Genomic DNA, 26,298 nt, shown 5'->3' on the forward strand with positions numbered 1-26,298 from the left:
CCTGACAGAGTGACTAGAAGAGACTCGTGTGTGTGTGTGTGTGTGTTTGATAGAGATATGGACTAAATGAGCTCCAGGCGGGACTGACCCTCCTCACCGGTCTGTCAGAGAGACTGAGTGCTCCATTGGAGCATGTCCAAAGGCACGGTGCTGAATACCGAATCTCTCTCTCTCTCTCTTACACACACACACACACACACACACACACACACACACACACACACACACACACACACACACACACACACACACACACACACACACACACACACACACACACACACACACACACACACACACAGGTCAACCTGCTTTTGTTCACATGACGTCATGGTGCGGACAGATAATGTGACAAAATGCACGTGTTTGTTTATGTCTAAAGCAAATACCATGAGAGCCAAACCTAGCACACTCAAAATGTGCAGTGTCGAGTTCACCAGCAGTCAGAATTATGATTCATGTCTCAGTTAACAGCCGTACACATATCAGACTGTTTCCTATTGGCTTTAGTGTGGGAAAGTGCAGCAACATTGCATACTGTGTGTGTGTGTGTAAGTTTGGGGCTAAGTGTAATTACTCTTAGTGACATACCTCACATGACTAATGAGTAGGATTTTGGCGCGTGGCGTCTAGCTCATTTGTCACAGGATGGTAGGTAAAGCTTCAGTGCGTTCAACTCCTGTGGAACGCTGTTAAGGTCATGCTAAATGCTCATACGATGCTACTGCCTGATTAATTTCATGTGTCTCGCTTGCGTTGAGCAGAAGTCAGAATGCTGACGTCACACCCGTGTCCTTTTTTCATTGGTGTGGATTATCCCTGCTGTATGTATCTCCAACATCTCCAATCTACTGTAGAATCTCACGGAGGGAATCCTGCGTCAAACATCCTGACGGTTACAATTGTTGACACGCAAGAGCCTTGCTCTTATTAAGGCGATGACATGGACCAATGAAGACATTACTTTAGTGAATACAATTTAATAACCCATTACTGATAGAACACCGTTGTTTATAGCTTGGAATTGAAGCGATCTAAGAGAAATAATAGCAAGCTTATACCCCATAAAAGTAAATTGACAATGGGATTTTTTTCAATCATTAACTTTTAAGACTGAAAGTAACGACTACACCTGCATTTAACGGCTAAATATAAACCTTTGCGGATAAAGAAGTATAACACATTACTGGTAGTTAAGATAATGTCAAGGTGGTATCCAAAGCATACACTGCCTGATCAGCTGCTATTGTGTTTAAATGCAACATATTACACTTTATATTTTTTTATATTTGCAATAACTGTTATAACTTTGCAACATAAATAGGCTTAGATATGTTCACACATTTTAAATACAATCTGATAGTGCTTTCTGTTTATGCTCATGAGACCTTCTCTGACTGCATTAGCTAAAAGGGTTCATTCCTTTTCTCTGTCACGTAGCCAAGCGCTGACACATCTTGGTTCACACTTAAGATCTAATAAAATTGATACAAATATAGTTACTGAAAAACTGAAAAGGTCCTTTAATCTTCTTTCGCATTATGCATTATTTATATTTCCTTACAAAGAGGTTTTGATTTGTAAAGCAATTTAACAAAAACACACAGAAAGATAACTCCTAATATATCACATATTATCCTGTAACCGAATCATAAGGAAAAAGCAAACCGTAAAATGTTTATATACCACACAAACCACTTCTAAAACAGCCTGCATCTCAAATTGCCGAAAAAATAAATAGGCTGTGCTGCCAGATCTTTCCATTGTGTGGATGTCGGAGCTCTTGTAGTTGGTAATGGTGACCTTTTAGATAACGGGTGTCACATATGAAGGTCTGTGAGGTCTAGGACTATCTATGGTTACACATGTGAGTGGCTCACAGTGGTGGAGGAGGGGGGGTCTGGATGTACCAAGGCCAGATAAAAGCCACTGGGAGGCATGCTTACCATAATGGTTTCTTGGACATGTAGTCTTTACCAGAGGTCGGGAGGTCATGGGAGAAAAAGGGGGGGGGGAACAGAGGCAGAAACTGAAAGCTCAAAATCTGTCTCACATTTCCTCTTAGCCACAGAACACAGTCAGGCACAAAGACAAGACTTGTTTTTAAAAGACACTCAGTGGAAGAAAAATAAAAATGTCACAAGGCCTCTTGTGTTTTTGGTATTGGCCTTTTATGCATTTCACTAATATAAGAGTAATATCCTAAACAGTGCATCAATTGCCTTTTAGAGAACAGTATTGCTATTGCTGAAATGATAATAATGAACAAAAAAGGAAATAAATGAACAAATTTGCAAGCAAATGGATGAAATAAAAGCCCCTGACTCTGCATTCCTTCGCCAACAAAGAAAACCTTGGAAGCACTTTGACTGAAATGGTTAATGGAAGGTCAGTCCTTGCACCTTGCAGCACTAGTGCACAAAGAGTAGAGATACAGAGGCTTTGACACAACTATTCATATAGACACATCACATCTTTAAGGGGACAACAATACATACATTTGACAAGACAGGAAAATTGTCATGGTTTTCCTTATGAGAAACATACAGGCTCACCTCCATTCAGTCATCACTCATCTCTGTAATTTTCATTCAAATGAAAGAACAGGATCATCTTTGTAATGCTAATCCTGTGGATGTCTGTCTCCGCGCTGTGTGTATGTGTGGCAGGTAGAATGTGTTCTGTATTCTGCACACACATTCAATCAGGGCGAGGGCTTTGTGGATTCTAATCTCACACTTTGTGATCTCCAGATATACGGGAGGAGAGGTTTGTGCACTGGAATGTGAGGCAAGTGTTTGTCTGGATGTGACGAGAGGTTCAGCGGGAGATTTACATTTTTCTATTAGTGGAGAAAACAGTGGGATGTGATTCTGCAAAATATGACTACTGTAACAAGAGGCTTGGTCTCAACCGTAGTTTTGAAGAAGAGGCTCATTTTCTTTGCTGTTTTTGCATCAGAATGTTAAAGTGCCACGAAGCAAGAGGTCACTGAATTTTTTAGGGAAAGAGACACAAAGCTCCCAGATGTGGGCTCAGGGAAAGAATAGAAGAAACTAACATTTATGGATGTAGAACCATAGTATAATACGTGTCAGTATAATAATGATTACAGTTTGTGTGCTCCCCTGCAGAAATTAAAGGGAAAGAAGAAATTAAAATGGTAGAGATGATGCAAGTTTCAAGAATATGGCCTGACACTTATTTATTGTTATTTGATGCATTTTCTCATTTCACCTAAAGAGGCAGTCCATTGTCACCGTGTCACCAAAAGTGTGTAAAAAAGCTGACAGACTGTGTCCCGTCCTCGTGTTTGATGTGTAGAGACAAGACGTCTTCAGCACACGGTCCACCTTTAATTAATCCAAGTCCAGGTTGAGCTCGGTACTCAGGTTGAGGTAGAAGAAGGCGTAGATACACAGGACAAAGAACAGGATTGCGGCAATGACCAGGAATGCATCCTGAGAAGTAGAGAGAGATGGTTTTAAGATACTTTGTTCTTCTGTACAACTATTTATACATCTGCCTGATCCCATGTCTGTCTTTACACACAGGGGCAGCTCTACTTTGTTTGAATAGGTTTGCATGGTTATGTAATTATTGTTCTCCTCGCTTAGTGTTATGTCTATATTTGACAAGTCTCCGTTGGGTTTCTTTCATCTACAAATTTGCTAATCTAAATTTTTGTAATTTGTGAGTGTGCTTTTAAAGACAAATGTAATTTTAGGACTGTCAATCATCAGATTTTCATTTCAGCCAATAAAGTAAAAAAAGAGTTTTTATACAAAGATGTAAACTGTTCAAATGAAATTAAGACTGGCCCATATTATTGCAGTTAAATATGAAAACACTGTATTAAACATGTTCACACAGGAATTGTCACTGACTTACAGTATCTTTCTAGCCTAGAAATCTAGACGCACCCTAGCAGCAGCAAATGTAATTTGCAGCCAGGGTCAGTCTAGCAACTCTCCGTTTGCTTGCGAGCTGGAAAAACCAAAATCTGGCCGGGCCAATCACATTGTGTATAGAGTCGGTGGGCGGGCTTATGGCTGCTGCCGCTGGCGAACAGCGGCCTTTCGGATTGGCTTTGGCCGCGACTCTGGAAGACTTGGAGTTAAGCTTTTCTTTGAGAAAAGAACAAAGAACGGCACTGAAGTCATTCTTCGGAGTTTTGCCAACCGGATACGGCAAAAGTTTAATCTATCAACTAGCGTTGCTCTGCCTGGTTGTAGCGCTATCCTATTGCGTGCAGAGAGAATTTGAAAGACAACAGTTTATCCCGCCCCTCGGATTGAGCCCTGCTAATGGTGAGTTCCCAGAGCCAACATCTTGATGTGGGTCTGGGAACTCACCATTAGCAGGGCTAGCATCTTTCTGTTTTAATGTTTAGATGGCTGCACAGCAACAATTACTGTCTATTCTGTAATTGTAATTCTTGAACTGCTGCATTAAGACCTCAATCAATCCATACAATCAATTTATACTTTCACTTTACAGAGAATGACATTTGCATATTGTACATTATACTTGAAAAGAAATAAGTACCTGCACAAAGAACTGAAAGCCACGTTGGTTTGGTTTGAAAAGGGTAACAAGCTTATAATAGTACGTCAGTGTTTCCCATTCACACAACAACCCAACACTGGGGTTTTAAAGCTATCCACACGAAAAAAAGCTTCTTTTTGAAAGCTTTGTTCAGAGCGGAGGAAAACCCCAGCTTACTGCTGATGGAAGGTCAAAACAGACAAACAGATGTGTTGAAACAGATGTGGAAATGGTTTTGTAAACTCTCAGCTGCTTTGAGGGATTCACTGTGGGGAAATCCTTACTTGATGAAATGAAAGTGACAATGACTGGTAATATAATGCAGTAAATTTACATAATTATTAATAATAATAATAATAATGTATATATTTACATCAAGTTAAATGAAAAACACAACATGTTAGTTATGGTGAAATTAGAAAGCAACAGAAGCTCCGGTACACACAGTGTGCCAGGGCTAAGGCTAGGGTTAGCTGCCAGCTTTGGGATTCTTCTTCCAAAGACAAAAACAATTGGAGACTATTTATTTGAGGTTTTTGTAGTTTAGTTGAGGAAAGTCTGACAGCACATCACAGGCCTCTGAAGAATGAATCGTTGATTTGTTTCAGGTTCTCTCTTGATGCAAAGAGATTAGGTGGAACCATATTGTGGAGTAAAACTGGAGCCACATCCGAGAAAAGTAAAGCAGTATCACATTTCGGAAACCAAGAAGCATAGTGTGACGGCAGTATTATCATCTATTCTATGTGCAATCAGTCTCTAGTGTTCCCCCTGCAAGTCTTACTCAGAAGTTAAACTTTCTTTAACAAAATGGCCTATTTTTTTGTTTTGTTTTTTAGATTTTCTATTGGTTAATTGTCAAACAAATTGAGGCTTTCCAGAGGAGTAGCATTCAACTTGAAAATGAGAATTTGGAGCGCTTGTTCATTATGTGGCGCTCACACGATTACAATCTTCATCAGCTGGAGTTTCATTAGGGCCACTCAGAGTATTGAACAATGCCAGTTATTCTTTATCAAGAGAACTCATTAGCAGCAAACTTTCTAATCAACACTGGAGAGCTTGGAGAGCTTTAAAAGGGTGCAGAGTAGAGTCTGATTGGGGGTTATTCAAAAAGAAATATTTGATTTGAACATGGAAATTAGGTTTTTACATGCAAACTGGGCCACAACAAAGGTGACATGGCAAGAGTATGTACACGAATCGTAATCCTATCAAATTTTTTACAGATATCTATAATCTTATTCTTGTATTTAAAGATTATTTAAGACCCTACCTATCTAAAAATCTACCTGAACCATGATGAACTAAATCAGCCTGTAATGTCCCATTATGCTATATATCCAAGGTGTGAAGGAAACTGACAAACCGAAAACAAGACGGATGTAAAAGAAAAACCGAAGCAAAAATATATATGAAAGACAATTTGAGAAATCAGTAATTGCCATACGTAGCACGCACACAGAGAGAGGACTGCAAATTCAACCCACTGGCCAAACTGCAGACAGGAATGAAAAAACAAGAGTAAGAAGGAGAGAGAAAACAAGTGAGAGATAAGGCTCGGCACAAACGAGGGGTGGCGGGGGGCTAATAATAATTCTTCTCTGGCGAAGGGGGTGGGGGTGGTGGGGGGTGACAATTAAAAGGCGTCATGGCATCCACAGCTATCTGTGTACATGTTGTAGTGCCTAATCATCAGCAGCATTGGTCTTCATTAGCCTCAGCCACCATTTATCTACATCCCAGCAGCCTCCAAACAGCTTTAAGTCCTTGCTTAATTGGAAAACTTTTAAATTTCATGCACTTTAGTTTCATATATTAACCGCCAGGCTCCCAGTGCTTGATTTACTTTTCTATTTTGCCTAGGCCTCGGAGAAATGAGAACTTATCAAATCACGAAAGCTTGATTGTTTTTGCTACTTTTTCCTTGTGTTCTCTCACAGCTTTGAAAAACATGACAAAGAGAAGCGTTTGTAATTCTGCCCACAATATCCCAGAAGAAAATTGTGTTCTACTGACGCAGGTAAGCATTTCGCTGAACTGGCGCTAAACCAAAAGGACGCACAAAATCGCAATCCAGGTTGTGTTTTTCCTCCCTTTCTCTGCTTCAGGTTTCAGAGAAAAGACAACAGCTGGTAACAGTGACTGGTCTATGAAAACAAGCTGGAGGGGTTTTGGTCAAAACACTTGAGTTGTAGGAAGCACCTGCACTTGATTGAGATCATTGTTTTCAAGGAGAGTGGCCCACTGTGTTGACTCTTGCCTTGTCTCACAAACACATTTATGTGTGCCCACTCACACACGTCATAGAGACCCCTGGATGGGGCCCAAGCATCATCTTCATCATGTGGCTCTCTCAGCACCGGCATGCTGGGAGCTGGGTCCCTGTCACCCTGGCGACAAGCCACAGCTCAGCAGACATTACATTACATGTCATTTAGCTGACGCTTTTATCCAAAGCGACTTACAATTAAGTGCTTTCAACTCTGAAGGTTCAAACTCATCTTTTTATGTTTATCCGAGGTGTAGTCGGAAGAGATGTGTTTTTAGCCTTCGGCGGAAGTTTTCGGCCATCCTGATGACGGTGGGGAGCTGGTTCCACAATTTGGGAACCAGGACAGCAAACAGTCGGGATTTTGTTGAGTGATTAGTTGTCCCCCCCGCTGTGAGGGGGCAGCAAGCAGGTTGGCTTATGCAGAAAGGAGTGGGTGGGTTGGGGTATATGGTTTGACCATGTCCTGGATGTAAGCTGGGGCTGATCCGTTCGTGGCCCTGTACGCAAGTACTAGTGTCTTGAAGGGGATGCGCGCAGCAACTGGTAACCAGTGAAGAGAGCGGAGGAGCGGTGTAGTGTGAGAGAACTTGGGGAGGTTGAAGACAAGTCGAGCTGCTGCGTTCTGACATCCCCTCATCTGGTCTACCTTTTGTACTCCTTCTTGGTTTGTTGCTCTGTGTGTGTGTGTGTGTGTGTGTGTGTGTGTGTGTGTGTGTGTGTGTGTGTGTGTGTGTGTGTGTGTGTGTGTGTGTGTGTGTGTGTACATCAGTCTGTGCCTACGTGCTAAGCAGATTCAGTGGCTGTATGTGGGTTGCAGATAGACGCAAGCTACAAACAACTGTTGGTTCATTTGGGCTGCGGTTGGTAGACATGTCTTATCTGTACAAGTTACGGCGACAAATAAGCAACCATAGATTATATTTCATGACTGGTTAAATAAAAGTAACTGATGTTTTATTTTTGTTTTTTTGGGTGCCTTGACGGCTGTTAAAGGGGACTTAATACCTTGATATCATAATACTTTTGTCCAGGAATCAGTAAACGCATCTTTCATACTTTCAAACTCATCCATTTAACATCCTTCCAGGGCTGCAACTAATGATTACTTATGATATCAATTCATTAATATATTGATTTTTTTTCCTCCATTTCTCCATAACCATTGGTTTTATCCAACCAATGGTTAATTTTGTTTTTACTTCATATCAATTTCTTTCATTTGACTTACCAAATAATTGACTAATAGTTTCAGCACTAATCTTTTGTAAAATAAAAGTTATCACAATCCTAAAATTGGACTACCACGTGAGAAAATGTGTTTCAAATAGCCACATGCTGTAACCTACTTTCACTTTTTCCCTGCTGATTTCTTAAGTGAAACTAACGTGCCTTTTTTAACAGCTAAAATCCTTTTCTCCTACAACCTTTGCGAATGCTTTAGGGACACTTAACAAAAACAACTCTAGGGACAGAAAAAGTCTAATCGCCACTATCACAACTCATTGAGTCTTTTCATAAAGCTTCCTGTAAATTAAAGTGCATAAAACCTACACATTCCCATGTGCTATCTGTCTATGTTCCGAACCAGCTCAAAAGTGTGAATGAGAAGAAGATCTAGTCTGCTTCAGTGAGAGGCTGAAGCAGGTGCTAGAGTTTGGCAGCACAGCATCACCACAGTTCATACGGTTTACTCAAGTGTTGATTAGCAATGACTTTGCTCAATAATTACACTATTACTAAACTATAAACTAACAGCTTCATGACTCAAGTTATATATTTGTGTAAGCATGCATGTATTGCTACAAAAAACTGATTTGAAGAAATTGGGTGGAATCACCCCAAAAAATGCAACAAAAAATAAAAAATAAAAATAAAAATCACATTCTAAAAAGTCTTACATACATTCACAGCTGGAAGATACCCCGAGTAATTATCTGTATCCTCCATCCTCCGCCAATTCCATAAGCAATTTTTCCCAACTTTCTAGGCTTAGCGGCTAAATAAGACGGGAAAAAATAGTGCAGGACTGAACAGAAGGCTAGTGTGCCAATTAGACAAGGCAGCAGGCTGGTTTCCTGTGCTGCAAGCTAGTGTGCTGGAGTTACTTCGAAGGCACTTCTTCTTCTCTGGGCAAACTGAGGAGAGACAGCCAAACAACTTCCTGCCAATTTCTTCATCTCTGCTGTTGTGACCCCATGCCACCCAGAGTTAGAAAGAGCAGGGAAGGAATATGTCCACACTTCAGACAGTAACAAGCTACCTATGTAAACAAACCATGACACAGCATGTAAATAAGAACACACAACAAGTGGCTGGTTTCAGCCACTTCTGAGGTCAACGTTTTGTGCAGCCTGACAACTGATCGCTGTTGTGGGAACAGACGTTCTCCCTCTTCCACTTTCTCTCTCGCTCAGTCTCTCCATCCTTTTCGCTGCCAACTTCCCCAGACTGCCCTGCTACTAGGACAGCCCCAAGACAGCCTGCCCTGGCAGCTGCCAGATTCTGTGCCCACATGTCTGCTGGTCCTTCTGAAATGCCAGCTGCATCTGAGACCAGCATCCCAACCAGGGACATGGTAAAATAGGGAGGAGAGAGGAGCAACATGCCTACACAAACTGCAGCCAAATCATTGTTGTCAACCAAAGGACCGAGACAAAAACAGAGAAGGGGGCTTTCTACTCTCATCTCAGAGCTGTGTAAAATTCACAACTTTGTATAACGCTAAAAGGACTCGATGGGAAAGCAAGCGTGACCAAATATCCATTACATTTGGGCTGAATTTCAATCGAACTCGGGCCAAAGGGTCTAAGTCAGTTTAATATCCTCATCCCTGAGGTATTTTTAATCCGACCTCTGAAAATTCCCCTCGTCTTGGGCGTGAAAAACCTGAATTATTCATAAGCAATATCAATATTTCAAGATATGGACTAATCTAATTGGATTAAAGACGTGCTTAATGAGGCCTTGCGTGTCTAAGAGATGCATATTTTAAAACCTGACCATTTCACCCAGTGTTTAATCCTTACTCTGATTTGTTCATCTCTGTGTACTATGTGCCAACTGAGGCTTAATGAGGAAGTGAAGCCTTTTGGCTTTTGATGTACTGTAAACAGAACCAATTCTCCACGCCACAAAGTAAAATAAACATGCAAAAAAAAGAAAACTGTCTGAATATTGTTTTCTTATAATGTATTTTCATTTTTGACAGCTAAAAAGAAGAAGAAAAAAATCACTGATGACCTGATTTCATGTGATGGTATCTGCAATTTCAAAGAGGATTTAAAAACCTATGCTGACAGATTCACAACATTTCATTGGCATGGGCTTGCTCTATATGGAGAGACCTTGAAATAGGAAAATTGTTTATTGGTGAGCCAACTGAATGAGGAAAAGCATAAACCGCTGAGCCACGTTTGACAGAGTGGAGTCATCCATCTTTGCTTGCAAAAAAGCTCCTAATCACTGCAGTGTGATAAAGCAACGGAGAGAGATGCACTTTTCCATCCAAGCAACACCCTCACCTGCCTTTACGTTTACATTACCCAACTCTATTTATCTCATCACCTTCTTATTCTGTTTCTTTTTTTTTCCTCTATTCATCATATTCCCCCACTTCTCCCTCACCGTTTTTCCTCCTCCATGTTGTTTTATTCACCATTAAAAGAATATGGAAACTCTTGAATTTCACTTCTCCCAAGAATTCTTTATTCGTTGTCTTCTTTCTTGTAGACTTGATAGAGTATTGTAAACTTTATTCTATGGAGGACTGTCCCATTCCTCCCTTTTCCAAACGGTAGTTTTCAACACTTTTACGAATCGTCAAAGGATAGGCGGGGGGGCCACATCACTTCATTTCAGGTGGATATATATTGTTACATTCCCAAAAGACCAACTGTAGGTTGTAAGAGAGCTAAAGAGAGTCTGGGATATGAAAAGTTATTTTAGTGAGACACGTTCTGAAACAGGCAGACTGACACAAAAGGAAAGTAGATGGTTGGCAGACAGACAGACAAACAGAAATAAAAATGGGCCAAGACAGACACAATATGCAGAAATAATGGAAGACACGTAGATACAGACGTCAGTAGTCATAAAGAGAAAATAAGACCAGGCCAGTCTCACCCTGAATCCAGAGGAATACTTCTTTGCTTCAGCCTTCAGCCGTGTGGCCTTCAAGGCTGGCTTTGTCTTTTTGTAGTCCTGCTTACCTGTAAGAGAAAAATCAAATGGGGAACACAAATCAAAAGACTGAAAAATTGTGTCATTGTTTTATTCATCGCTTTTGGTGAGCTTTATTGGAGCTGGTTAGTAGATTTGTAAGCTTTAACCAGAGCAATGCTAGCCGTTTGCCTGTGTGTCCAGTCTTTATGTTAATCTAAGCTAACCATCTCCTGGATGCAGCAACATATTTTACAGATATTAGAGCAGTATTTATCTCATCTAAAAGAAAGCGAATAAGCATTTTTTTCCTAAAATGTCAAACTATTCCTGTAAGTGCTGCAATTCCAAACTACAATAGCTGTAAAAACCAAAATGAGGCAAGTGAGAGAAATAAGGCTAAATGGTAGCATTGACCATTCACAATTTCTACAAATAAATTTAACCACACAAATCAGCACAGCAACCAGAATACAAGGAATCTTTTCTGGTCTGAGCTGCACACAGTTCACCTGTGGTTGCTTGACTTCCCATGGGCTCAACTCTCAAGGGTGAGTGTTGTGGGCAAACCAGCCACCTGGCAAAGCATGTGTGTTTATGTGAGCGTGTGTGAGCGTGCTTCACATGACGCAGAGCCGGCTGTCTTGGTCTAATTAGAAACAACACACTGCAGGAAAAGGAACTTTGCTAACAATAGGGTGGAAAGGCAACAGCTTGCTGAAGAGTGTGTGTGTGTGTGTGTGTGTGTGTGTGTGTGTGTGTGTGTGTGTGTGTGTGTGTGTGTGTGTGTGTGTGTGTGTGTGTGTGTGTGTGTGTGTGTGTGTGTGTGTGTGTGTGTGTGTGTGTGTGTGTGTGACAGAGACCAAGCCCCTGGGTCAGCTTCGAGGTTTCTCAGTCCGTGAAGTGACATGCGGAGGCCACTTGGAGTTTTTACTCCCAGCCAATTAAGCCTCATTTGCATCGAAAGCAGAAACAAGAGGAAAGGAGGAAGGCAAGGAAAGAAACCGTCCATATTCATCCGGAAAGGTTGTGGGAGAGAAAGGAGTGAAAATGAGCTAGTGAAAAAGGAGGGGTAAGGAGGTGTGTGTGTGTTGCGATTCCGAAAACAAACAGACAGAGCTACATACCACTGAGTATCATGTCTCTTGGAAAGTGAAGGGTCTCCTGTTGTGGAGACTGCCATGGAGGAGAGAGGAGATGAACAATAGCATGGTGTTAAGCAGCTGCTCTGTCTCACTACACACACACACACACACACACACACACACACACACACACACACACACACACACACACACACACACACACACACACACACACACACACACACACACACACACACACACACACACACACACACACTCGCTTTTCAAACCCCTATTCTTTTTCAAAGATCTTGCAGTCAATTCCTATTTCTTTCTCCATTCCTCCTGGTATCGGACTCATCCTCCACCTCCTTCTGACTCAGTGGAGGGTTAATAAAAATGGGAAGCATGTTGCCAGAAGCAGATAGGGAGCTAGTGGGAATTCATTAGGAGGGCCATTGGATGTCGGCTGGGAAATTTTAGGTTGCTTACCATTTACAGAAAATGTGCAGGGATTTTCAGACTGCAAATGGCTGGTTGTGATAATGTAAGACTACAGGAAGAGATGTTACAAATACTATATCAAAAGGAAAAGGTACAGAAAGAAAGAGAAATGCATCAGAATCAGAAAGCGATGTATTGCCAGGTAAGAAGCACTTACTAGGAATAATAACAATAAATACAGAAACACACACACACACACACACACACACACACACACACACACACACACACACACACACACACACACACACACACACACACACACACACACACACACACTTAGTGCGGGGTGAACTAAAATGTAGAGGGATGTGTCTCTTTAAAAATTTGTGTTTCTGGAAGCATAGGGACTAATTGCAGGGCTAGTTGGTACACTGCTGAAGCTTGCGGGCTAACCACTAACACGCTAGCCAGACAGAAACATGCTAGCACGGGTCAGTCACAACAGCTCTCTGAGCTTCTTCTATTTTCTCTGTACTTCCATTTTGTTCTCAGGATTGTACATAATGTCATTAACAAAGAGTTAGTTAAAGGGGGGAAAAAGCTCTCCAAGCTGACAAGTTTGCTAACTGTCTGCTAACTGACAGTCCGCTGGCTCTGGTCAATGGTGCACATTTGCGAATTTAACCAATGATGAACTTTCTTTTTTTTTTTTTACACTTCGAAAAAAAGGATTTGATTCACCTGTGATTAAATCCGTTGGTCGCACAGGTTTATATGCCTGTGTGACTGGGCCTTTATCCTTTTAAATAGCAACATGAACATTTACTTGCTAATACTATGACATCTTCTCCATATCCAGGTTATCTGGGAAATGGCATTATTCACCTATCAATAATCAAATGTGTCAACCAGGTTGTTTGGGGGAAATTGTAGAAATCCATGATCTGTTTTGCAACCTGTCCTGTACACTTCTAGCCTAGAAATCTAGATGCACCCTAGTGGCAGCAAATTTATTTTGCAGCCAGGTGGGTCTAGGCACTCTCCATTGGCTTGCGAGCGGGAAAAACCAAACTCTGGTCAGGCCAATAACATCGTGTATAGAGTCGGTGGGCGGGCTTATGGCTGCTGCTGCTGGGAACAGCGGTCTTCTGGAAGACTTGGAGTTAAGCTTTTCTTTGAGAAAAGAACAAAGAACGGCACAGAAATCATTCTTAAAAAAGGAAGACGTGTTCGGAGTTTTGCCGACCGGATACAGCAAAAGTTTAATCCATCGACCAGCTTCGCTACCTTCTCGTTGCTCTGCCTGGTTGTAGCGCTATCCTATTGCGTGCAGAGGGAATTTGAAAGACAACCATTTAACCCGCCCCTCGGATTGAGCCCTGCCAATGGTGAGTTCCCAGATCCAACATCTTAATATGATTGAACAATATCAGAACTTAAGCAAGCTGGGGTTTAAATTTAAAAGGCAGAATTTTGTTCAGCATTTATAATATCTCCCACAAATGGCTTCCAAAACATGCACCTGTCCTGATTTTGTTTTCTCATTCGTACGGCTAAAATTGTTCTACATGGAGAAATTACGTTTATATGCAAAAAAATCATCATAACCCAACATAACCATTTGGTAAGAATCAATACTTAATTGAAGCAAAATCTGAAGTTGGAGTACAAGTTGGAGTATGAATAGTTGATATGGAGGAGAATTACATTAGGCTGTATAAGGTATTTTGTTGTTTTATTACAGTGGTGTACTTATTAAAGCCTCATGTTGCCTTTCTCCTGTGGTTTGTTTGCATGGGTCTGGAGCGTGCACACACACAGTCACACACATGCAGTCCTGATGATATTGCATTGGGCTTATGAGCACTCCAATTTGTCATTGCTGTTCCCCTTGCTGCAGCAGCTCTGTAGACACTTTGTCACCAATTATCTAACTGCGCTGGGCTACAGGCCATCCCTCCCATCGCTCCCTACTTCTGCCCGCCACACTAAAAAGGCATCACTGTCCAACATACAACTGTCCATCCTGTACAACGACAATGCCGTGTCTCAGAGGAACATTAGCCCTTGTGAGGCGGCCTAGAGAGCGTGCTGAGAGGCTTCCCTGAGTGTGCCTTTCATTGAAGTCATCACTGTTTTCATGTCAAGAGGACAAGAGAAAAATCAAAGTGCCACACACACACACACACACACACACACACACACACACACACACACACACACACACACACACACACACACACACACACACACACACACACACACACACACACACACACACACACACACACACACACACACTTAGATGTGTTTCATGTTTTCGTCTTTCTTGTTTGTCGTTGCATTTCCCTGTAAATGGTGTGTGATTAAGACTGAGGATAAATTATTTTTATCTGGAGCAATTGTTCTGCTTAGCATAACGAGACAGGTAGGGGGTATTAACTAAAATTAGCCACACGTGATTGAGCACTCAGGGAGGAAGGTATGTGATTTGTGTGTCACACAAATTGGCCATTTAGGTGAAGCTAGAAGAGGGGTGAACATCTAAGAGTGTCACAGTTTGTGTGAATGAAAAGAAACATCAGTTTAATTATTTGTTGTCATTTTTCTTTGGAGTCTTAGTTATGTGAAATTGTCTCACCACCAACAGAAAATATTTAGGAAATATTGGTCAAAATCTGCATGTATGATTTGATACTGCAACATTGTTCAGAACCAAAATGGAAATGGTACTTTACAATATGACACAAAAATGTCAGTTAGTTACTAAGAAAGTGAGAAACCTCCTAATTAATGAAATGTTAATTAGTTCTACAAGTCAACTTATCCATTTTGCTTCCAAGTCACCTCATATGTTGGCTGCGCACACATAAACTATATACAATTGTTTTTGTAAAATGTTTGCCCTAACTCCAACCCACTGATTAATTTATAAAAATGCATCTAGGTACTGTACCACCGTTGCCAGGAAAAACCTTGCATTAATGGGTTGTACTATTCAGAGACTCAAGTATCTGTTTATGCAATGTTAATATTGTGATAAATTTGACTGTCAGGAAACTATCTTTGACAGTGTCACGAAGAACCATCACTTGCTTGGGCCAAGTTATGATTATCTATTTGTGGTGAAAACTAAGTCATGTCTTGCACAATTTCAAGTAACCTCATAATACTAACTTTATACAGCCGTCTACCACATTTAAATTTAATTCATGCATCATGTAGTAAAGACTGCTGCATCATCATTTGAAATGAAAATAATATTTGTTACTTTAACCCATGAATAAAAGAGCTGACCCACCAAAATTATATGTCTGAGAAACCCATTATGAAATTAGTTTCCCAAGTTGCTGCCTTCTTGTTTATATCTCTGTTGACTTTTCCATTTGTCAATTAACTGTGCTAATCCAAAATCAGCTCCTGCAAAATAAGTTGCTACTCAAAGCTGCCTTACCAACCCAGTATACCACATACTGCACGAACACCTCTAGCTGTGTGTGTCTAATACATGCAGCAAATTTAAAATTCTTCACAACATGCACCAACAATATTTCATCCCTAATTGAAAAAACGGTGAAACACATGCAACCTTGACTTTTGTATGTCAAGCCTTTAATGCTGGCTTAAAAAGTAAAAGTTACAGGTTTTGAGCAAACAACTTAGTAATTAACTCTAATGACACCTTTGCATTCATTAGCTTCTCTCTTTAAATTGTGCCATATTTCAAACATGGATTAAAGATTGCTGTGTCTCTCTTAGATGTAGATATGTCACCTCAGGCCACGACTGTTCTAAAGAAACAATCCATTAATTATTTAAAGTGTAAAATCTTTGAATTACAGTAATTAAACACACATGCTAGCAATAAGACTGTTTGTTGGGCTACTTAAAATCCAGCCAGTACGGTGATGTTTAAAAAGTTACTGTGCACAATTGTCATGAAGGCAAAATTACAACAAACAAGCACAAGAATGTGTCAAGAAAAACAAAAAAAACATACCTGAGGAATTTTGTGTGCGTTTGTGTATGTGTGGACTAGCTGTCCTGCATATGCACTGCATTCAGAGTGATGGGGTGATTTGGACAGACAGACAGTATCCAGTACTCTCTGAGAGCCCTGGGACGACGCGGGCAACACACTGACAGCGTGGCTGACAGTTCCTCATGCTTTGCTTCTGTGTCTATGTAGCATGGCGACCAAATAGTCAGTGACCACATGGTGTGGATCACTGGCCATCTGCCAGGATGCATGGTCGTGGAACCAGAGGGCTGATGGGAGACACATGGGAGATATTTACGCCTTGTCCTTTGCATCACGTGTGGAAGCAAAATCTCACAATCCATGTGAGATTTACAGCTAAATGACGATTATCCGAGATATAATGACAAGAGGAAAACAACTACACCTTGATGATGTATTGTAGCCTACCTACAAATCTGAGTAAAATATTTCAACTTTTTCTCATATTTAATTGCAAGAAGTACAGGTTCGTAGGCATGAACTTCTTTACATGTGAAAGCCCATCATTTCCAATTAGCCATACTTGAAATCGTGGGTGTCTTTATATGTGTCGACAAGTTCCCCTAGTTTGTTCAGCAGGCAGCAGCAGTCATTACATGAAGAGAGTGACCATTAGAGTGACATAGCTCTACCTCTCCTGAGGGCATCTTGGCAATTATAACAGGCTTAATAATGGTATTAAATAATAGACTGTCAAGTGTGGCCCCTTGATGGCCATCTGACATGACAAAAGTACTCCAGCAGAGATAATGGTACAGCTCAACGACAAGCCTGGACTACCGCTGATGTCCCATGAATAAGCCATTCTTTTCCAAAAGAAGGGAAAACGGTAGAAATTGAGGGGTGTTGGAAGGAGGCGGAGGAAGAGAAAGGACCAAAGTGTCCCTGACACCTGTGTTACAATGTTACATTTTTGAATTGATGAGATGTGCAGTGAAACAAAACACTAAATGGGAAGGATAAAAGGAAAAAACAAGATCTTCTGAACCCTTGTAGGGGATGTGACAGCAGGAGATGAGCTTGTTATGTTATGCATGTCTCTCATTTGCTGAGCCTGCTGGCTTTTAGACAATAGCAGACGGTTAAGAGATATCTGTGGGCAAGTCTCGCATTGCCAGACTTATCTCCACAATGCTGTGGAGTAAGGTCTGGCTACACTACACATACATTCTGAGATAGGAGAAAAACACGCTCTGGGTTGTTTGCATTTCTTTAAACCAATCACAATCATCTTGGGCAGCGCTAAGCTCGGACGCAGCGATGGTGGCTCTGAAAATGGTCTCGGGAAGGAACTTGTTTTGGTGGTAAATTTGCACCCCGCAAATGAAAACGCCACATACGATATTAAATGAAGTCAACTGTTCACACAATACAGCAACATGAGCTATTTAAGTCAGCTACATACTTGGTTAAAGGATAATTTGTTCTTACCAGTGTATCTCCGTGTGTAATTTGTCCATAGCAATCCCACCAATCGGTACCAAAACGTCCCAGTTACAGTAGAAAGTAATTCCTGTAAACACATTCTTGTAAATCTTTACAATCATTTCCCGAACAAACCAAGAAGGCCTGCCTTGTTGCACGATCAAAATTTTCTTAAAAACTTGCCATTTTCAGCGTGTAGCTTGCTAGCTCGAAGTTTGTTGTTGTTGTTTTGTAAAAGTGAGCCAACAAAACAAAAAAAAACAACCCAATTACTTGCACTGAGACAAAAAATGCGTTGGCCCACCTATCTACAGTCAGGGTAGACCGTGATAAGCCCTATTTCAACAAACTGTGGCGTATTCCTTTAACACAATCTTCGAAGGGGGGATATGCAGAACATTTTATTGATAAATTAAAGAAAACAAGAAGGTAACATCCACCAGGAGGAAAGTGTGAGAGTTGTTTTTAAAACAGAAATTCCATTTCCATTTAACCTTTAGTAGGCGTTAGTCCACATGTACCCCTCTTGCAAATTGAGAAATTGCTCAAAAGCAATAAAAGACAGACTAGACTACTGGTTTACCACAGAACTATATAAAGCTATTACTGGCATTTTTGCATGTAACACAAGAATGGTATAGAATTAAGACGTTTTTTTTCTTCCACTTCTCTAGTCAAGAAAACAACTTCAAGGCTTCTAAAACTACTCAAGATGCTTATTTGTGTGCAGGGCTAACACATCTAAGGTAGCTGGTCCTGATTAATGTTCACTTTGGATGACTATCTTTAAAAGAAAGAAAATCACAATTATCTTTAAAAGAAGATGGCAAACTGGATACGATAGGCAGCAAGCTATGATTCTGCAATGTGCTCAGCCAGCCAGCCATTGTTGCAGTTTCCCTTGAGTCAAGACTTTAGTGGAAAAGTTAAATATTAGGTCACCTGGGTCCTTGTAGTTGGGTGGATGGCGATTTTCGGACTGATGGTACTAATTCTTCTTGTTCTCTAGACTTAAAAAATTGCAGTCACAGTCAAACAGGTGAAATATTAATCATAAGAGGACCACTATTGCAAAGAACCTGCTTCTGACTTCCCATAACCAGAGATCTCCTGTGTGGAGATCCCATTGATATACTTGGTAATGCCCTGCTAGTTTTACAACTTTCATTTTCTAGATTGTGTCACTCTCTTTTGCTCATCCTCTATGGCTGTAATTGTTGCCATCTAAAAGAACTCATTCTCTCCTTTATGTCAGCTATTTCAGCCCTTCTATAAGTTCCTGGTAAAGATACTATAAGATCAAGACCAATAATAGGGCTTAAGTAGGAGTCTAACTCCATTTAGTGCAAAAATGTTTTTCCTTGGATCCAAAAGTGGGTGCTTTTCGCACATTTCATGTACACAATATGCCATTCCTGGGATTTGAAGTATATATAAGGATATATAAGGAATACAGAGCTTCCCTTTGTGTTTGCGTCAGTCAAAGCTGTTCACAATTATCCAGCTTTGCCATTGGCGACCTTTTGGCTTTGCTCCACAAGAGGAAAACAAAAACAAAAAGACATGATATGAGCTGTGATCTTCAAGCAACCACAGCTGGCATGCTAAAGGGGACCAAACTTTTGATTGATCCCGACCATATTGCCTCAGTTAGGCCTTTGTGATGTCAGGGGAAAGATGGGGAAACAAAAAAGCTCAGGACTACAAAAGCTTCTGGCATGATATCAAAGGGGTAGCTTTATAAGAGTAGAATTCACTGTCCGTCAATAATGTGACTTTAGATGCTGCGTGTTCGTCGCAATTACTTCCACAGCTTGTATACTGGTTCTACTCCAGTGAGTCTGGTTCAAGTTTCTTTTCAATCCAATACAAATTGGAAAAGTTTCAAGGACTGTGCAAAGATATTATGCTAACTTTTGCATAACCCATGTTGATAAACGGTCTTCAAGAAGAGTTGGGCAAATTGGGATATATGTGCAACGACCACAAATTGCTCACTGCAACACAGTATCATGTGTGATTTATTAAGTGTGACATTAGCTTGTTTCTATGAGAGAACGCTGAGTTGATTGCTGTGTTGTGGTAAAATTACCCACATCAAGCACTGAGTTATGATTGTTGTTGAAATGGAGTTACACAACAAGTCGAAGACCAATCTCAACTGTCACAAAGCATCACAGACTAATTTACAGACCTTATTGTTTTAATTGCCAGTTAATATATTGGTTATCTTTTTGATTAAACTATCAATCATTTAGGATACAAAATGTTATATTAATGAGCCCAGATCATTATGTATTTTATGTTATGTACATTTATCTATTTATCTCACTCCTTTTTCTCATTGCATTTGTGCATTACTGTTGGTTAACCTTGTCACTTACTTTTGGACACAATCCTCATTTTTATATATGTACTGTATATAGTGCTATATTTTATTTATCTTATCCAATCTTATCTTATTGTCATTTTATCTTATTTTGTCATTTTTATTTTATTGTTGTCACTTTATCTTATTCTTTCATATGACTAGTGCTCTTATTATGCGTCTAGTGCTTTTAATTGCTGAGCTGACCCGTTCTCTTGTCAAATACATTTCATTGTACCATTTACCCTGTGTTAACTTACATATGACGAAGAAAACTTGAAACAAAGAAAAGCAGTCTGAGCATTTCTTTACATCTGTTTCTAACCAATTAATCATACCAAATATTGTTCCTTGGTTTGATTACAGTTGACTAAGTTACTGCGATCAACAAATTGATTAACCAGCACTAGGACGAATAAAGACTCACCGATCTGTTTTCGGTACTGATCAACTGGTAATCCGGTCGCACTGGCATCCTTCTTCCCCATTCTCCTTCCTCAGCCTGACAAGAAATGAGGGTGGAAAAAAATACCTGAGTGAGAGAATTTTACACCTGGGTCTCAATGTAACACCTAATCATTTAGCTTAATCAAATATGGATACAGCTCCATTCCTGCTACTGGAGCCGAGATAACTTGTGAAATCTGCAGGAAGGATTCAAGATAATACACAATCATATATAGAGAAGAGTAGTCAGATTTGATCAGGCAGATGGTTTATCTTTCACATACTGTACATCTGTGAGACATAATTAAATTAATTCTCACCACGTTACATGTGTGTTACATTCACAGTGTGCACACTTCCTATCCATCTCATTTAGTCTAATATAATTTTCCTTCAAACCATGAGCTCTCTTTGATTACCCTGACAGCTCACCGGGAAGGTATTAAAAAAAAAAAAGAGCTTGGAGTGATACAAATAGTATCCTTAGGCTCCACATGTAACTATGCAAGTGTGTGACAGAATACATGTCAGTCTACAGGGCTGTGCATTAATGTCAAAGCATGTGCCTCTATAGATGTACAGTCACCAGAAATAACTGTGCTTGTATAATACTTTTCTTTACAAAGTGCTATAACTCAGTGCGTGTGTCATGCATCTATCCAACATACTTGTTTCTCAGTAAGCGCTCTAAATTCCAGACAGGCTCCCTCACAACACACTGCATCAATCAATATTGTAGCGTTTTGTTTAAAATAGTGGAAAAAGGAAGTATGAGTCGATAGTCAAGGGGCAAGTCTGTGCTTTTTGATGATACTCACGTCTCTCTGACCTGTTCTCTGACAGAAAGATTTGAAAGATATGCCTGATGTGTTTTGACAAATAAGCCTCAATATCTATCAAGTCCTGCTAGTCTAATGATAATTGATTATCTTTTTTTTTTTTTTAAAGCGTGTTTAAGTGTGATAGGGAGAGAAATGTGTAAGCAGGTGTGCACAAGGGAGAACAGAGAGGCGAATATGAAAGCAAAAAAGTATCTATGTGCATCCAAGAAGAACAGAGTGGTGAAGAGTCTAGAGGTGCAGCAGGGGAATAGAGGAAAGAGACTGAATTAGCATGTTCAAGGAGCGTGGCTGGCAGCCTGTGCTGACTGATGCCTTCTCATGGGAGACTGCTGCCTTGGGAGACTTGAATTTTACCTTACACTAAAAACACTGTTTTCAGCTACATTTCAATAGTGTTAGTGCCAGCAGAGAAGGAGGATGTGCTATTGTTCTCCAGCAAGTGGAAACAAGAGTCAGCAGATTAAAAGATGTGAGAGGAGGACAAAAGGAAGAGAGGAAATTGTCCAAATGTAATGTTTACAGTTGGGCACAGTAGGCTCTCAGATTTGCAAGCTATGTTGTACTGTGCAGCAGCATCACAATATTATATCTAAATTGCCAAAGGCAACACATTTAAAGCCTCTGTCATCACCTGTGTTGATTCCACTCTTACATCTATATTTTACATTTGCAATATTGGGGTATAAAGTCATAGAAAGACGGTGTGCAGCGGTGTGCTGACTAAAAATATATCTCAGTATAGTGACAAAAGCATTGTTGGTGCTGATAAAATAACACTTTCCTGTTCATTTTTTGCACCTTGCATGTAAAGATGACAAGGCCAATGTTACACTTTAGTCATTAACAGTGTTTATTATAACCCAAATTTACTGAAAACCTAAACTAGGCGTAGCAAGTAAGTAGAGGTGTGAATCTTCACTGATCTCCCGATTCGATTACGATTATCATGTCAGCGATTTAATTCGATATCTCGATGCATCACGATGCGTCAAATACATTTTTCTATTAAAGCCATGTAGGATATTTAATTCATAGCTTTTCAAGCTTCAAAAATAAAACATTCTGCAGTGCTCTAATACTAAATAAATTGGATACATAAAACTACAGTACTGAGCACATGGCACTTCCTGAATGTGCAAAACATAACAGAATATGTAAACAGAAATGTTGTTAGGCCTACATTAAATTGTAGTTAAAAAACAGAAATAATCGATTATGACCCTGCCGACTACCGATGCAGCATCGTCCATGTCCACGATTCGATGCATTCAATTATTTGATTAATTTCAAACACCTCTACAAGTAAGTCTAGCATTTCTAATGATGGCTTTCCAGGTTAGTTGTGCCCCTAGTTTGAAAGACTAGGTTCCATCCCTGGTACAGTGAAATGTGCCATAGTACCCTTGAAGAAGGGGCACTGTGCCATAAAAGTGAATTTAAGGGTGATTTTTTTTCATTGTGGTTACACTGTAAAGTTTAAGTCTAGGATATACTGTAAGTAAGTGTCACTTAAAACACCCCCAAGCGGACAATATAAAATTTTGAAAGAATAGAAATAAAGCAAATTCAGAAGGCATGCCGATTAAACAAGCAGCACTGTGGAGTAATGCTGGATGGAAATACACTCAGTTGCCACTTTATTAGGTAAATGCATAAGTAATGTAGTCCTGTAATAAAATATACCCTCATCAAGGTTAGAATGTTAAGTTTTGTGGAAAATATTTTAGAGAGGTGTTGATTCTGTCATGTGGACTGAAAGGGACTATTTCATATGTACGTGCACATGCGTAGTGATTAGGCTATCAGAGCGCATGATACAGTCAGTAGAGTCTGTCAAGCTGTCTAGCCTTTAAGCATCTGGACACGCACACAGGTGCTCAGTTGTTCTGGCTGATTGGACCTCTGCTTGGGTTGAAGGTGGGCCAGCGCTTTGATGGGGTTTTATTAGGTTACATATCTTCAAGTACCAATAAGAATGATAAAGGTGTAATTTGTGCTGTAAATCAATCACAGTCTATACCATAGACTGTATATGAAGAGGTCAATACACACTCACAGCCCTGGGAAGAGTTCTAATCTGCAAGATTAACTGAAAACACCTGTGTGGGTGTCCTGTGATCGATATTTACGGTGTGCACTATATATATATATATATATTAAAAGTATTTATAAAAAGTCAGATGTATTAGCCTGCATTAGTTTTAGCTAGGTGGATCTAATAACATGGGAACTGAGTGTAGGTACAGGCAACTTTTATTACATAACATGGTGTTTAGGGGCATTGTGGTCTCTGGAATTTAGAAGTATATCTTTCTATCTGTAAGCATTGTAGAAAATGACCATAAGGTTTTCTAAAAGACAACAATGCATGCATTTGCACTTTCTTCTTCCAGAACATTTTTCCGGAGCTCCTACGTTAGCTTTTGAGCAAATCGATATATTATTCACACTCTACAAAACGTATAACATTCAAGTGGAGATGTTAATTACAAGCAGCTTTCATTCTCGAAGATACTTACACTGCTCTTGTTTATCGGGAGAATATGTCGCTTAGTAGAGGTGTTTCTGCATTACGAAATGCCTGGCTGTTGTTTGTGGACACGCGGGACGATATAATTGACAGTTTTATTGTACTTCGATCTCTATTTATCCAAAATGCCAACACACCACTTCTCTATGCCTCTCTCAGATCGAGTTCCTGTTTTACACGTCAACCGATGACAGACAGCCCTTTTCTCTAATCAGACACGGGTATTTGTCGAGTTGACCAATAGCACGAGCGTGGGGCGGGGCGTTCACACAAAACAATGGTGGAGCGCGTGACGGTGACGAGTTGATAGCTTTTATATATGTCAATGGTTGATAGTCGGGGCCATGGATGTAGGTCGGGGCACACATCCATGGCACTCCCTATGAGACACTCCCACTCATTTCAACTGATATTCAAAAACAAAAGTTCCCATATTAATTTTGAAATATTGCATTTATTGTATTATTATTATTATTATTATTATTATTATTATTATTATTATTTATTTATGGTAGACAAATGAATAGTTCGCATTACAAACGAAATCAGTTTTCATTAGAACTCTACAATATGTTGTGAAAATTATTAAACAGTTATACAAATAAATAATAATAAAACTATGGCGTATTCTTCCTAAGTAAAGGCACAAAAGGTCAGTGGTGAGAAATAAATTACCTCACATACTATACAATATTACAAAACTAATTATAATATTACAATACCATATAATTATGAGGTACTTTCCCATTTGTGGCTCCTACTTCAACTCCATTATGTTCCGAGGGAAGTACTGTAATTTTTACTGCACTACATTTACTGTATGTGACGAGAGATCAATAATTTAAATAGAAAACATATAATCTGTTAATAAAATATGATGCATTGTTATGCAAGACAGGGCAAATGTATTTATATAGCGCATGTCATACCCAAAGGTGACCTAATGTGCTTTACAGATTACACAGGGTAAATCAAAAAACAAAACAAAAGAAACAATCAAATGCACACAGATTAAAAACATAGAAAGATAAGTAAAAGCAATGGTAGAAAGGTGGGGCTTAGATTTAAAAAAAGTAATCCGCATTGTCTCACCAAGTCTATATAGATAGTTAGATGAAGCTACCAGCATCACAAAGAAATATTAACTCAATCTAAATCACCAATAACATACTGTTTACATACAGTATACAATAACAATAATAACAATAATAATGTAATAATAAAACACTGATAGGGGCTGCTCTGCATATGAGTACTTAAATATTTGAAGAATGTTTTGTTGCTAATACGTACACTTAAGTGCGTATTATAAGAAGTAACATTTTTAATGCAGGATTTTTACTTGTAATTGAGTAATTCTATGGTGTTTTAGTGCTACTTTTACTTCAATATATGATTTAAATACTTTTTCAACCATTGCAAAGGATTATCACAAAGACATTGCATGCCTGAATGTTACAAGGAGGATGCCTGCACCTTTGCATCTTCCTACAATTGAAACATGTTATCATTTGGAGTGACAAAGACATATGTTCTATTAATTAAAAAGTCATATTAGTTTGACATGTTAGCCTTAAGTCATTCTTGCCTTGTGAGATTGCAACAAATGGCATACTTATCCTTGTTGAAAACAGTAGCATTAGGCTGTGACAATTAAAGGAAGCAACAGCCGACCTCATCAAAGGCGAGGCAATCTCACTCCACGATATTCATTTCTCTTTCATCAGTCTTTTTACATTTTTTCTTTGTTTACTGTGTAGAATTTTATTTCCCACCTAATTGCATCCAGCCTCATTGCTGCCTGGGGCATTGTGCAAATTATGTGTAGACGTGCCTCCACATGTAACTTATTGAAGTTTAAAATTATTCTCTGCTCTCCCATGGGCATGCCTTTTGCATGCAGCACAGCAGTAACTAATAGATGTAATCTGCCTGCAATGTGCCTGCATTATGCTTTACTCTATATTAAGATACCATTGATAGTGAGTACTTTAACACAGCTCCTTGATTGAAGAAGAAGTATGCGAATGACATTTGTCATTAATGACATTTGTTTCCACAGAAGTCTTGCTCAGGAAACATGAAGTTGTGGTGCATATTCACATAAAAAAACTGTCATAAGTATGACACTGAAATGACACAAAAGCACATG

At 39.7% G+C, this 26,298-nt stretch overlaps 1 protein-coding gene across 1 annotated transcript; it reads right to left on the reverse strand.

The window, feature by feature from the left end:
* Positions 1-1,499: 1,499 nt before the first annotated feature.
* triqk (triple QxxK/R motif containing) lies at positions 1,500-24,334 on the reverse strand. The gene is made up of 4 exons (XM_039820918.1): positions 24,136-24,334; positions 20,755-20,829; positions 10,946-11,031; positions 1,500-3,461 (listed from the first exon to the last, which is right to left on the reverse strand). The coding sequence occupies exons 2-4, from the start codon at positions 20,813-20,815 to the stop codon at positions 3,360-3,362; spliced, it is 249 nt and encodes an 82-aa protein (XP_039676852.1). The 5' UTR covers positions 20,816-20,829; positions 24,136-24,334; the 3' UTR covers positions 1,500-3,359.
* Between the last annotated feature and the right edge of the window lie 1,964 nt (positions 24,335-26,298).

Source organism: Perca fluviatilis, chromosome 13 (genome assembly GCF_010015445.1).
Source record: "Perca fluviatilis chromosome 13, GENO_Pfluv_1.0, whole genome shotgun sequence".
Lineage (NCBI taxonomy): Eukaryota > Metazoa > Chordata > Actinopteri > Perciformes > Percidae > Perca > Perca fluviatilis.